This window comes from Rhinolophus sinicus, linkage group LG01, assembly GCF_036562045.2.
Source record: "Rhinolophus sinicus isolate RSC01 linkage group LG01, ASM3656204v1, whole genome shotgun sequence".
In the NCBI taxonomy this organism is placed as follows: domain Eukaryota; kingdom Metazoa; phylum Chordata; class Mammalia; order Chiroptera; family Rhinolophidae; genus Rhinolophus; species Rhinolophus sinicus.
The window spans coordinates 171,784,734-171,799,106 of record NC_133751.1 but is presented as its reverse complement, the minus strand read 5'-3'; the positions used below and the strand labels follow the sequence as shown (position 1 = coordinate 171,799,106).

The window sequence follows — 14,373 nt, the reverse complement described above, 5'->3', positions numbered from 1 at the left end:
TCAAGTTAAAAACATGCAGAATTCAGAGCCAGTTTAGAGCATTTAAAGAACACAGAATTATATAGAAATGTTGCGAAAGGAAGTATTGTTTCCATTCTTTTATGTTTTAATAGAAGAGCTTTTGAAAAATATGTTTCAGAGAATATTATATCATACATAGGGGGTGCTCAGTAGGCTATAAATGTTTTGTCTGCAGCCATTACAGCACACGAAGCTTTTCCCCTCCCTCCCTTTCTTCCTTGTTTATTTATTCCTTTTATATGGTGGAAAAGGTAATATATGCATGACCGTTTCTTTCAGGTTGAAAGATATGAAGTGGATCTAGGCTTCCCTTTGCTATTCCACCTTCTTGATCTTGAGTAATAATAGAGTTACCATATGCTGAATACATTTGTTTCAGGCCCTGCGCTAGCAACTTATAAACATTATTTTATTTGAATAAATGTTTTCAAAACCATTGTTGAAGATATTCTTATCCCCATTTTGTAGGTGAGAAAACCAAGGTTTAGAAGTCAAGTACTTTGCTCAAGGCCACAGAGCTAATAATGTTTGGCATGTAAACCTAGAATTGTCTGACTCTAAAGCCCATGCGTTAGAGAAGTCACGTAACCAACCTCTCTTCAGTTTTCTGATCTGTGAAATGGGACATGAGGGCATTCTGACTGGGACTTCCAATACTTATTGAGTACCTGTCACATAGCCCCTTACCTGGCCAGCTGCTCATTCAGGTGAAGAGAACAGCCTCCCTGGGCAGAAGATTTTCTTAGGTCTAAATGTGTAAGCAACCAAGTTCTAATTAAAGCCCTCCAAATAAGGTCTCGAGAGGTGCAGGTGTGAAATGAGAAAATAGGAGTAGATGACAGCTGAAGTCCCTTCCAACCTTTATGTTTGATGTTCTAGTGGTTTCCTGATTTGTCAGAAAATTAAAAAGTTAAAGACTCACCCTGGGAGTAGAAAGGTGTCAAAAGTGTACAGTGGTCATAGCAATATTATTTTTTTTTAAGTATATGATGGTAAGTTACCAGCGAAGTAGTGGCTTAACAAATGGGCGTGGGGTAGAGGAATGGAACGGGTAGTAAGAAGAAGGAGAGTAAGAGAAAGGAGTTAAGAGAATAATACCAAAGGGTTTTAATAACTTGGATGGACTACTGCCTAAATTTGAAGCAGTAGGTTTCTTACGCCTCTGCCACAAACACCAGATTTGCTCCACCAAGCATCTCCCAATGTGACCGCAGGAAGGGGATGCAGCTGGAGTGCGGATGCGTTCTTCCAGCCGTGATTTTTTGTACCCGTTCACTAAGCTAACCCTTGATAGTTTCTGGAGGGGCACAGGAGTCAGGGTCCTCCAGTGGGCGAAGTGTCCCAGCTGTTAGCAGAGCCCATAGGACGTGGAGTCACATCCAGCTGGCTTAGAAACATATTAAGGTTTCCTGGCAGAGGCAGGAACCCTTATGCAGCTGCTCAAGGTGATGGCTCATTCTGAGTGGCCAGAACAGTACTGATTATCACTTAGTGACATGTGGCACCTGGGGATACCAGTTATTCTCAGGAATTTCTGATACATACTTTACACCAGTATAATTCAGTTGCTTTGAATTTCTGCTATTGCAGACTACATAAAATGAAGGAAAACTTCCAAATGTTTTCTGTGAACAAAGAATAGCTTTGATTACCTAAACCTAATAAAGATAGAACAAAAAAGAAAATTTTGGACCAATTGCACTTAGGGATATCAATGTGAAAATCCTAAATAAAATATTAGGGATCAGAATTAAATACTATATTAAGAAAATAGTACATCATGACCAAGTAAAATTTATTCCAAATTATAAGGATAGATTGTGACTGCATAATCCATTAATGTAATTCATTATATAAATAGATATAAAGAGAAAAAGCATATGCTTATCTCCATAGACGCTGAAAAGGTCTGAAAAAAATCCAACATCCATCCCTGATAAAAAATAAATTCATTAAAATAGGAATTGATGGATACCTCTTTAATGTATTAAGATGTATACATCTCTCAGTTCTAGAAATAGTATCTTACTTAATTGGGAAAACATCAGGAATCAGAACCACGGCAAGGATATCCGTTACTGCCACTGCTATATAGCATTGTATCGGTGGTGTTGGCCAATGCAGTTAGACAAAAGAAAACCATTAGAAGCATAAGAATTAAAAACAGGATCATAAAGATACCAGTTTTTCCTGAGTTAATTCATAATTTTAATGTGATCCCAATAAAATAAGTCATTTTCTGGAGTTACACAAATTGTTCCTGAAATTCAGGAACAATGAACATGCAAGAATAGCAAGGAAACTCATGAAAAAGTAGAGCAATGAGGTGGGACTATACCTACTACATATACGATAAACCCTCCATAATTAAACATTGTTCAGCGCTTCAGGCTTATGAAGAGAAAGACCAATGGGAAAGAAGAGAAAAATCTAGAAGTAAACCCAGGTGCATATGTAAATTTATATGATAAAGGTGGCAACTCAAAGCACTGGTGAAAATGTGAACTTTCCATTAAATGTTGTTTAAAAAAAAATGGATAGCCTTGGGAAAAAGTTAAAATTGGACCCATACTTCATAAGGATAAAATACAGATGTATCAGAGATCTAAAAGTAAAAACAATGAAACCATGCAAGTGCTAGGGGGAAAATGGGTGAACTCCTTTATAATCTATCAATAGGGAAAGGCTTCCCAATATGAGGGAAAATCCAGGTATAAAAAGAGAAAAGACTGATAAATTTGAAAACACAGAAATGCCCACATAAAACTGGTGGGCGCTATGTATAGGTTGACAGGCACAGTTTTTGCCCATGGGGTTTTAACTCTAAACAAAAATAGATTCTTTCTGGAGTCTAACCTCTACGAAAACAGGGTCCGTCTTGTTCTGCATTCTGTTGCCTGGCCTAAGACATTGCCTGACCTTGTCTTAGCACCTAGTAAGCGTGTGCTACATGAATAAATCAGGGAACACCATATGTAATGAATAAATAGGTGCTGCTGTGTTCTGAGTCTTCTGGTAACAAAGTCAAAGAAGACTAAATACTCCCAGGGAGTCTGGGTTGATATTATTACTTTAGAGCAGCAGATACTCATTTCAGTCCTCATCAGCAGTGTTGTTCAATTTTGATAAAGCCTCTCAGTCACCTGGGATCTTGTCAAAATGGGGTTTCTGATTTAGTAATCAAATGAGATTCTGCATTTCCAACAAGCTCCCAGGTGGCAAGATGCTGCTTGTCTGGGGACCACACTGTGAGTCCCAAAGCTTTAAGACAAATAAGTACAGGGCAAGAAGAATCTTGTCTACAGAATTTGAGAAACCCTGAAATAAATTCCTGTGTGGTGCCATGCAACTGTATGAATTAATGGAAAATTTTAGAAATACTGTTTTTTTTAAGCATGAACTGAGTCTAGCCTTTCTGTGGTATAAACAACTTATCAGCATTTCCCAGAGCCTTGGGAACTGAACTATGTCTCACGTGGGAAGCCTGTAAGGAAGTTTTAGAAGGTCTGGGAGGTAGGGGGTTTGCACGGTTACAGACTTGACTTTGGAGGGTAACCAGCAGGTAAATACGCCGGAGGAAATGATTGCTGTTAACCTTGTACCTCTCATTACAGGCTCAGTCGGGGAATATCCAGAACACTGTGATGTTAGACAAACAGAAGGAGCTCGACAACAAAGTCAGAAATGTGAAGGACAAAGTTATGGTGAGTACTGAATAAATATGTACATTGAGTCGGTAACTTTTTGTGGAGGAAAAAAAGGTTTCAATTGCTCTAGTGTAAACATAGTAACTGATTTCAGTCCTTTCAGTAATTGAGAAGAAAAGTTTTGCTGAAGTTCCAGGCCTTATGTAAGCAAATAGGTAAAACCAATGAGCAGATAAGACTTTTATGGCCTCTGTTGTAACTTCCAAACATTGAGCTTATCTTATTCTTCCTTGTAGTTCCTGTTGTAACTCTTGACCTTGCCCCTAGATGTTGCTGCTCTAAATAGTCCTTTACATCTGCATCTCTCAAATTGGGGTGTTCCTGAGGTTACACTTTGCCCCAGGAGAAACATGGCCCATCCTCCTCAAGTACCTGTTTTAGGCTAAGGCTTGGAAAGAGAACAAAACGTTTCATTGAAAGCAATTCTGATACATTTCTGTAAAACATCCACAACAATTTTAAGATAAACTGGCAAGACAATTTTTATGGAAGCAGAAGGCTGCTTCAGTGGCCTTGGTGCCATGTGTTCATTCCTCTCTCTTGTTAGACTGTTTGGGAGGACGAGATGAGGAAGCCCGCTTCACACCCGGCCTGTATCTATGGTAAAGGCCTCCCAGCCGAGGCGGGCGATACCCTGTGGGTCTCTTGGTCACACCAGCGTGGCCTTGACTTGGGGCTTCAGATGGTGTCTTTCCAAACTCAATTCTTTGGAGCAACTTTATCTTGCAGCCTCCTAGGGAAACACTTCATTCAAGTAGAAACCCAGTGTGGAAATAGCCATATACTTTCTTTTGTAAGAAAAATTATTATATACGTATTAGTGATATAGAAAGTGTTTAATGTATATGGATTAGAATTTTGCATCATTGAGGGAGCAGGATTGTTACTGTGGTTTTCTGGGTCCTACAGAAGTAATAATCTGTTTCCCAAAGTCTTTAGAAGCTGATCAGTAGAAAACCTTTTTATGTCTTTATTTGTAGTGTATAGAGCATGAAATCAAGACCTTAGAAGATTTACAGGATGAATATGACTTTAAATGCAAAACCTCGCAGAACAGAGGTAAGAGCTGACATTTAAAGCGGTGCTCATTGGCTGTCATTTTTTCTGTCTACACTAGATAACAAAGACAAATACTCTTTCATATTTGCCAAATATTTTATGACTCTGACTTGCCAGTGTTGGCCTCTTGATGACTCAGGCCAGGATTTTTTAACCTCAGTACTGTTGACAATTTGGGACAGATAATTCTTTGTTGTGTGGGGCTGTCCTGTGCATTGTGGGTATATAGCAGCATATCTGACTTGTACCCACCAGATGGCAGTAGAACTATCTCCTAATCCTCAGTGGTGACAACTGAACCCGTCTCCAGACATTGCCAAGGGTTCCCTGAGGGGCAAAATCATCCCTAGTTGATAACTACTAGTTGTGTGTTATCCACTTTATTTATTGTGCCTAGCACACTGATTGACAGACTGATAGGTGTGTGGAGTTCCCCTGTTCAATGTTTTTCTCATGTTTTAAAGCAGTTTCGCTCTATTTTGTTATTGCTTGTTTTTAATGATTATAGCAACTGAAAAGTGTGCATTCTGTAGAACATGTAGGGGACTGCTGTAACCCTGGTAATCCTTAGGAGGATAGTATAGTTAATATTAGAGAGATTATTGGTAAGATTTGGGTCAAAAGTATGAGAGAAAGTAACCTCAACTACTATTATTTCCTAACTGTCTACTTCTCTTTTAAAGCTAGGGATATGCTTTACTTTTTTAGATGAAGTGTTTAATTTTGTCATTTATATTCATTTAGGTCATATTTTATAATGACCTAACAACCAGACAGTACTGTTTCTGATTTACATGGGTTGTTGAAAACAAGTATTTTGTTTTAGTGTGTCCAATTTTTATTCTTTGGATGTTTTTCTTGTTTTGTTCATTAAAGAATGAAGAAGACCCAACTTTGACTTATCGCCAGATAGCATTCGGGTCATATTTCTCCTAAATGTTCGTGAATCTTGGCTTAGTTCGTCTTGTAGTCTTTTATATTTATACTATCTGCTATCTCTCTCCCAATTCACAGAACATGAAACCAGTGGTGTGGCAAAGAATGATCAGAAACAGGAACAGATGTTACTCCAGAAGATGTATTTAATGCTTGACAGTAAGAGAAAGGTAGTGATTCACTTGCCAGAAAAACATGTTGCTTTTGTCACAGACTATAAATAATGAACTTGAAGTTTAAAATAGAGGAAAAAATATTTTTTATAACCACTTGGTTTAGAGCCCCAGTTGAGATGAAAGAATATTTGCTTTGCTTTAAAAAAAAAAATCTTTTAAAATTCAGTGATTAATGATGAATTTATTTCACTTTGTTTCTTTTTCTCCTTTTAGGAAGTAGTACACAAAATAATAGAGTTGTTGAATATCACCGAACTTACCCAGAAAGCCCTGATTAATGATGAACTGGTGGAATGGAAGCGCAGACAGCAGAGTGCCTGCATTGGGGGACCCCCCAACGCTTGCCTCGATCAGTTGCAGAACTGGTAAGGTTCTTGAAAGTGGAAAAGTGGCAGCTGACTGGCTAACCATATAAACTCAGTGCACAGTTGAGTGGCATTAGTTGAATGGACCTGTCAAATCCTTGGTTTAGAGTTTGACGTGGTCCAGCTTTCTGTGGAGGACGAAAGCAGGAAGGAGCCACCAGGAAAGGTTTCCAAGAGCATTCGGACTTGCACTGACTCTTGATAGTGAATAGGAGTACTTCATGTAGACCAGGAGGACAGCATAGAGAGGCACACGGGAGGGGAGGCAGGACACAAACGAGGCCTGCAGTTCTGCATTTTGAATGGCTGGAGAGGGGTGCCTGGAAGGGCAGGAGGAAAGTAGAGTTGGCGAGAGGCTGGCGCCTGGTCGTGGAGGTTCTCACACCATGCTGGGAACAGGACTTTATTCAGTGGGCACTGGTGAGCCAGGCAGGCCTTTTATTTAAGTGGATGTTTATTTCAATGATTTTTTGTTTAGAAAGGTCACTCAGGCAACAGTCAGGAGGGTAGAAGAGAGGTAGAAAGACTAGGTGGGCTACTAGGAGCATATTAGTGTAGTCCAGGGGAGACGGACGAGATCTGACCTCGAATCAAATAGAGGGGATGGAAGACGTGGAATTAGAGGGATATGAAGGAATGGTGGCCTGGAACAGTTCCCAAGGGCCCAAGGAAAAGAGATCTCGCAGATGATTTTCTGAATTGCTACTTTTTAAAAAAAATTCACAATTCATATTCAGCTATTTATTCTTATTCTGTGAACTGCCTGCCCTTATCCCAAATTTCTGTGGGTCAGAACAGAGCTTCCCAGCCCAGTGTGCCCCATGTGCCTTAGGAGACTCTGTCCCCGGAGCTCTCCAGGGCCCAGGGACACTCTGGGTTGTCTGGAGCCCCCTAGTGGTCACTTTAGGCCACAAAGAGCCTATTCCTGAGGCGCAAATGCCCTCCATCATCCCCCACTGTGCTTTACAGGTATTGTTATTTTCTGGTGTGCCAAGACCCAGACAAACTTGGGAAGCGCTGGGTTCGAATTTCTCAGGAAATCGCCCACCCCCATCTCTCTGCCTTCTCATTTCATGGCCAAGGGCCGCTTTCTCTGTGCTTGGAACTGGATTAAAGGAATGACACCACAAAGGGAAGGAGACGTCTTTCATTGAGGAGAAGATTTTATTTTCTGTCATTACTCCAGGCAAATACAGTGACACTTTCACAGCCTGATTTGGTTCAGAGGCCGCATCACCGTTGGCAGTTTACTGAGAGGAAGGAGGAACCCGAAAGCAATTGCTAGGTTTCCTCCTTGGTTTATATTTTGAGTATCTAGATGAAGCATATTGCCTTCTTTCAGTACAGTGAAGCAATAACCTTTGTTTCCTCCTCTCCTCCTAACTCAGGCCTAGCAGCTCCTCTGTGTTGCTTCCACAGCCTCCAGGCTGCTCTCTCACTACTTACTGTCCTGATATAAAATCTAAAGGAGCCCTTCACTGCCCTGCATCACCTCTGATGGCGTCTGCTTTGCCGTGTCCCCGTCTCTGCCCTCCTCTTTGCCCTGTCCCTTTAAATCCCAGTTATCTTACAGGTCAGTTGAAGTCACAGTTCCCCTAGAAGCCACTGCCCCTATCCATCTCTCCTTAGGTCCCTCTCAGTGGTGTGTGGAGGTTTTGGTCTGGGCTATAATCAGTCAGCACATGTTAGTTTTTTTCTCCCCACATCACTTCTGAACACCACTATGTGCCTTGTTCTTCGTTTCTCCTTGCAGTGAGGAGTGCCGCCGGGTGGATAATGAATGGCACGTGTTGCCTGTGAAAATCCCTTGTTGGTGTCCGTGATTCTCTTTAATCCAGGCTGCTTTGGGACTGTTTCTGATTGAGACCCCTGTGTCATGTACCTTCCCAGGTTCACCATCGTTGCAGAGAGTCTGCAGCAGGTTCGTCAGCAGCTTAAAAAGCTTGAGGAATTGGAACAGAAACTCACCTATGATCATGACCCCATCACAAAAAACAAACAAGCCTTATGGGACCGCACCTTCAGCCTCTTCCAGCAGCTCATTCAGAGGTAACGGAGGGAGAGTTATTTGTACCTCCTTGCAATATTTTACCCAGAGGAAACATTTATGGAAATTCAAATAATTTAGAAGGGTTTAATGGCCATTATATAAATGTTTTATGGCCAGTTAGCGCTTCCTGAATTCCTCGTTTAGGCCAATTGCCCTTCATCCTTGTTGCCACTTACACTGGGGACTAGTAGTAAATTGTACTCCTCTTTTCTCCGTAGCTGGTCTGTGCTGAGACCTGTGGCTTCTAAGCTCCTGATAGATCTGTCCTCTCCTTCCATGGCTTCATCTCATTTCAGGCTTTCAAATCGGGTCTCCTCATTTCTTACTTAGTAGCCTCCCAAGTGATCCCCTTCTCAGCCTCTTCCTACTGAGTCCCTGTGACCTGACGCTTTTCCAGAGCTGAGTTCTATCTGGTTCTTTGTCACTTGCTAATCCACGTGGAGCCCCTCAGCTGGACACTAATGTCCCTCGCCCATAGCCTGGCCCTTAGCTGACCCCTGGAGAGGCAGCTTCCACACATGCCCCATATCCGGGCAGACTTGACCTCATGCCCACCCTATCCGTTTACTTCTCCATGTCTCTCCTGTTTCCTCCACCTCAAAGCCTTCTTCTCTTGTACCAGTTTTCAAAACTGCATTATCCTGAAAGTTTCATCTTATGTCTTGTCAGGAAATCTTCCCACTAGAGTTTCCAATCAAATGTTATCCCCTTTCCAGATCTGCACACTTCATCCCTTGTTCCTCTCCCATTCTGGATTTTATTGGGTAGCTGTCGACCTATTTCTGTTATTTTTGTTGTACAGTGGAAGGTCCTAGAAGACAGAGACCTTTGTCATCCTTTGTCCCCTGCCAGGCCTATACACAGTGCCTTGCCCACGGGAGGGTTCTAAATGTGCATAGTTGATAAATAAATGGTACTAAGTAGAGTGGAGTTCATATTGCAAAGTTTTTTTATGCTAACTTTACATAATAAAAATGTCTTTGGTTCCCTGTGGTTACTGTCCAGATAAGAATGCCTAGATGTTGGATTTTGAAATAATCAAGGGTATTTACTTGGGTTTTAGGGAGCAAATTTGATTCTTGATGCAGATTTGTAAATGACCATAATCTAATTCAGGGTTTTCATTGTTGAAGAGTATCACAGGTCACTATAATTACTCCGTTTTTGTTGAGTGCAAATTAGATTTTGGGATTTCTTTACTGACAAACTAGAAAAACCTCACTTTAGTCATCCCACTTATTAGAATCTTTCAAACTATTTTTAAGTTTGTCCCCCTTTCCTCTTAAGGGAAAATAATTTTTTACTGCCTCAACCTTAATGGAAACGCTAATTTATCTTCACTTTGCTGGGTATTTACAGCTCATTTGTGGTGGAAAGACAGCCCTGCATGCCAACTCATCCTCAGAGACCACTGGTCTTGAAGACTGGCGTACAATTCACGGTGAAGCTGAGGTAATAAGGAAATAACCCCCTAGGCCTCCTATTACATTGTTTGCACTTTCACAACACTGTTATATGCTTTAAAGGGAACAATTTTACAGTGGGCATTTTAATATGAATTCTTATTTAGAATATCTGAGTCTTTCATATTCAAAATAGAAATAAAACAGGTGTATATGTATATACACAAACACATCTTGTTTTTCTCCAGTTGTAAATTCAGTCCTCCCAGAATTTTGTCCGTGTCTACACAAATATATAAATATGTCTTTATATTTATTTGTGCATATATACTTGTGTGTACATATATGTTATATTTTAAACACAGACACACACATATGCACACAAATTTACATGACATACAATATTTCATGTTTAAAAACCAGGGTTCTACTAGATATATTGCTTTGCAGCTTGTTTTTCTCCTTGATAGTAAACTATAGAAATGTTTCCACATGGGAATGTAAGGCTTTATTTTTTTCTCTCAAATGGCTACATTCATTTAGCTGTTCCTCTGCAGATGAGCCCCTCGACTCTGAAGAGCTGCACTTGCCTTCAGTATTTTCCCTAGTCCCATTTTGTGGGTGCTTCTCAGTGCTGCTGCTCAGGGGGCAGCCTCCTGGCTGCCGGGTGTTACAGTCACACTCAAGCACTCGCAGGGCCCTAGAACTCATAGCTGGAAGGGGCACTAGAAATCTAATGCCATCCGCCTGCTCCACTGAACGGAGCAGACCAGAGACTGGCGGAGCTGCTTCCACGGCCTCCAGCTCAGCAGAACAGGCCATGCCGGAACCCAGTGCGCCTTCCTTCCATCTTTCCACACCACCCTGGAGTGATTACACATGTGATCCTCATTCCTGATTATGGGTGATAGTTTTTATTTTCTTTCAACAGGACAAACATTAGATACAAATTTTATTAAGGTAATGTTTGTTATTTTTTACCCATATCATTGGCCAAAAATTGAAAATCTGATAAAAGCCACTGTTGGCGAGGCGATGTAGGGAAGCCAGGTACCCTCACTAACTGTGGGTGAGAATGTCAAATCAGTGCTGCTCGCTGTCAGAATGTAACGTTGCAGTGTTGTCCAGCAACTACACAGCAAGGAATTTATCCTGTAAATACACTTAAAAAAAAATCCAAGTCGACATGTAAGGGTGTCAATTCTGTTTGTTTGTAATGACCCAAGACTAGAAGGGATGTTATTGAAATGTTTGTTGATAGGGAATTGGTGTAATAAATTGTAATAGATAATTTTTTAAAGTAATAGTGACTTTTGTTTTTCTTTCCAGACTGTTGGTGAAATTGCAAGAGCTGAATTATAATTTGAAAGTCAAAGTCTTATTTGATAAGTAAGATATATTTAATATTATCTAAGATATGTGTACTATTGAAATGCTGGTTTTGTTAACCAAACACAGATTTATGCACTGGGGCCATTTGGAAGTGATCCCAGCGATTTAAATTGATAGCTCCCGTTCTGGATGTTGGGAACTTCCCCTAGAGCCGGTATCAGTATGTCTGTGCCTTTTTAGGCTGTCAGTGAGCCAAAATATGAGTATATTTTACGTGTATGAGTTTATAACGATCAAGCCTTGAAGCAGCCAGACCTGGTGCACCGTCCTCCTCCTAGGCCATCCCCAGAGAAGGGGCATTTAGTCACACACAAGCTGAAGATCCTCCAGGCTGCAGTGATTCTGCAGCCAGTTGTGGGATTGTTTCTGGAGTGAAGTTGGCAGCATTTTGGGGTATGAAGAGGTCTTTGTAGAGCCTCTTGGATCCTTCCTTGTATCTTCTGGGCAGTAGGGCCCAGGAATGGGCAGGATCTTGCACAGGGGTCTAAATGGAGCCGGCCCATCCCGTTTTGCCTTTAGACCCTTGATGCTTAGCACTGACTTCGCCACTTACATTAAGGAACAAAATGGCCTCCACATTCCTTGGCATATTTAATGCTTTTGTATAACACATTGGTTTTAAAACTGTTTATGATAATCCAAATAATTTTTCTCTGGCTTTTTGTCTCTTTCCACTCCTGTAACAATATTCTTCCTTATAACACAGTCTGTGCCTTTGTCTTTCCTGCCATCATCTTTGGTTTCTCTGTGTATCAGTTAGCTTCTGCTGCATAACAAATTATCCCAAAGCTTAGTGGCTTAATACTCCAAAACTTATTATTTCTCTTATTCTGTGGGCTATAGGTGGTTCTTCTGGTCTGGGCTAGTTTGTTTGTTGCTGGGTGGTCTGGTTACAGTCTGAGGTTTCAGCTGGGATAACTGAGCCATTCTCCATGAGGCTATGAAAGAGGCTACCTGGGTGTTTTCACACGGTGTTGTGTTCCAAATAGGTAAGAGGAGCAGCGTTGGGGCTAGACTTAGAACTTGTACAGCATCACTCCCATTCATCCTGTTGGCAAAAGCAAGTCAAAGCCAGCTGAGATTCAGGGGACAGGGAAATACATTTTCTCTCTTGAAGGGAAGAGCCTCAAAGATTTTGTGGCCTTTGCAGTTTACCACGGTCTACTTTAGCTCAGTCTCTCTTTTAGATTGTGCTCTTTGTCTTTTCTGACTGTTCCAGCTCTGAATTTTCTTCTTAGTGTTGACAAGGCAATTTTGTATCATACTGTTCCATTTATTTTAAATTCCTTTTTTTTTTCAAACAAGGGAAAAGGGGTCATTTTCATAGCTAATGGTGATTGTCATTCACAAAAACATTGAACTTCTAGTTGAGATATGAAAGGAAGCTAACTCATTTTACTATGAGTGTGCTAATGATTTCTAATCTTTGCCTACGCCTAACTGATACTTTGCCCAGAACATGACATGGTGATGTGTTTATATAAGATGCAGGGTCTCTTGAGCTTTAACTTCTGATTTAAAACTTAAGCTTGACAGTTTTCCCAAATAATTAACTATTCTGGTACTTTCATGAAAGCATCAAGGATAATAGAGAATAAAAATACGGGTTGAGCTATCCCTGGAAGATCTGTTTGGTTCCTTCACAGCAGAGCAGTGCTCTCTGCTGAATCCCCAGGTCTTAGCACAGTGCCTTGCACAAAATAATTGCTCAATAAATAATGATAACTGAATTCTACATTTATTGGGGCTGTGCTATGTTCTCTTTTTACCTATTAACTAGTTTACTCCTCACAATATCCTGTATGGTTAGTGATGTTAGCATGTTGTACAAATGAGAAATGTGAGGCCCAGATAATTTATTACACAGTAATATTTGGCAGAACTGGTGTTGGGAGTTAGTGAGTGAATAAAAGGGCAGAAACCCACAGGTACAGATTTATTTTTTTATTGATCTTTTATTTATACGTGTACTTTTGTATTTTTCTTAAAGCTCATTTCAAAATTTAAATACACATATATGATTATATATATGTTTGGTGTTTTTTTTTTGCAGAGATGTGAATGAGAGAAATACAGTAAAAGGGTATGTAAAGTACTTTGTACTACATTTTATATCTTGTTTGTTTGTTTGTGTGTTTGTTTAATAGTTCCAAGCCTTTTAAGTGTTTCTACCCTGTATTGTTTAGATTCAGAAAGTTCAACATTTTGGGCACACATACAAAAGTGATGAACATGGAGGAGTCCACCAATGGAAGTCTGGCGGCGGAATTTCGACACCTGGTAGGAAGACCAGTTTTCCCCTTTTACGTTGTGTCTGGTGTATTAGGACTTTGGACAGTAAGTGGGATGTGGAGGGCACAGCCTAGGAGGACACTTTCTAGGGTTTGTGGCTGGTGCTAGTGAAGTCACTCCTCCTTATCCCAGAATTCCTCACTCTGTTTCAGCTCTCTCTCCCAGACATACTTCTTCTGGGGTGCAGTGATCTCAGTAAAATAGTCCATAAACCAGTGCGCACATAAATTATCTGCACTTGGTGCCTCTACAACCTCAGGGGTAACTCATTCTAGACTCTTGTATTTTCTCAAAGGTTGTTATTCCTCCCATGTCCTGGCTGTTTCTTCTCCCCTCTCTAAGTGTGGCAGACCCCAGGAGTGTCTCCTCAGCCCCTTCTTCATATTCTCCTGCCTGGTGGTCTCGCACAACTCCTGCCTCTGCTGCGTTGTCTCAGAGGACTAGGGTTGGTTCCACCAGGCAGCAGACACCCAGGGGGAGGCTTGAGGTGCATGGTGCCTTCTTGCCTGCCTCCATGAAAACCCTGGAAGCCAGCCGTACTGAGCCCTGTGCTCTTTCTGGGCCAGAGCCTGTGGGGAATTTCAAGGTATCCTTTTCACTGGAGACCATCTCCTGAACCAGCAAAATCATAGCCAGGACGCTAGACTTTCTGTGAGAGCCTCGGTTCAAACTCAGGAGTCTGAGGATGTCCACAGCTGTTCTCAGGGCTCTAAGTTGCTCCTTTGAAGCCTCAAGGACTGAAGTGTTTTTGAGGGCAATCTTAGTTGGGCCTGGAGTTGCCGGGCCTAGCCTGGAAGACTCTGTCGGGGGTTGGAGGTTGGGGGACAGGAGAAGCTGTGCCCTGAGCCTGGGGAGCATGAATCAGCCAATGAAGGAGATGGGGAATCATTCAGGAAAAGTTTTCATAGGGGAAAGGAGCAGGATAAAATTCTCTGGGATCCTTCTAAACTCTGTGGTGTTCACATGGTATCA

General features: G+C 41.3%; 1 protein-coding gene across 6 annotated transcripts in view; it reads left to right on the top strand.

The window, feature by feature from the left end:
• Nucleotides 1-14,373, top strand: part of STAT1 (signal transducer and activator of transcription 1) — a 38,055-nt gene that overhangs the window by 8,728 nt on the left and 14,954 nt on the right. For all 6 annotated transcript variants that reach the window (XM_074339284.1, XM_019740725.2, XM_019740724.2 and 3 more), the window contains 9 exons: nt 3,636-3,725; nt 4,709-4,787; nt 5,802-5,893; nt 6,113-6,264; nt 8,155-8,313; nt 9,674-9,766; nt 11,047-11,106; nt 13,163-13,192; nt 13,296-13,389. In XM_074339284.1, coding sequence (XP_074195385.1) covers nt 3,636-3,725; nt 4,709-4,787; nt 5,802-5,893; nt 6,113-6,264; nt 8,155-8,313; nt 9,674-9,766; nt 11,047-11,106; nt 13,163-13,192; nt 13,296-13,389 — 849 coding nt within the window. The remainder of the gene's footprint in view (nt 1-3,635; nt 3,726-4,708; nt 4,788-5,801; nt 5,894-6,112; nt 6,265-8,154; nt 8,314-9,673; nt 9,767-11,046; nt 11,107-13,162; nt 13,193-13,295; nt 13,390-14,373) is intronic.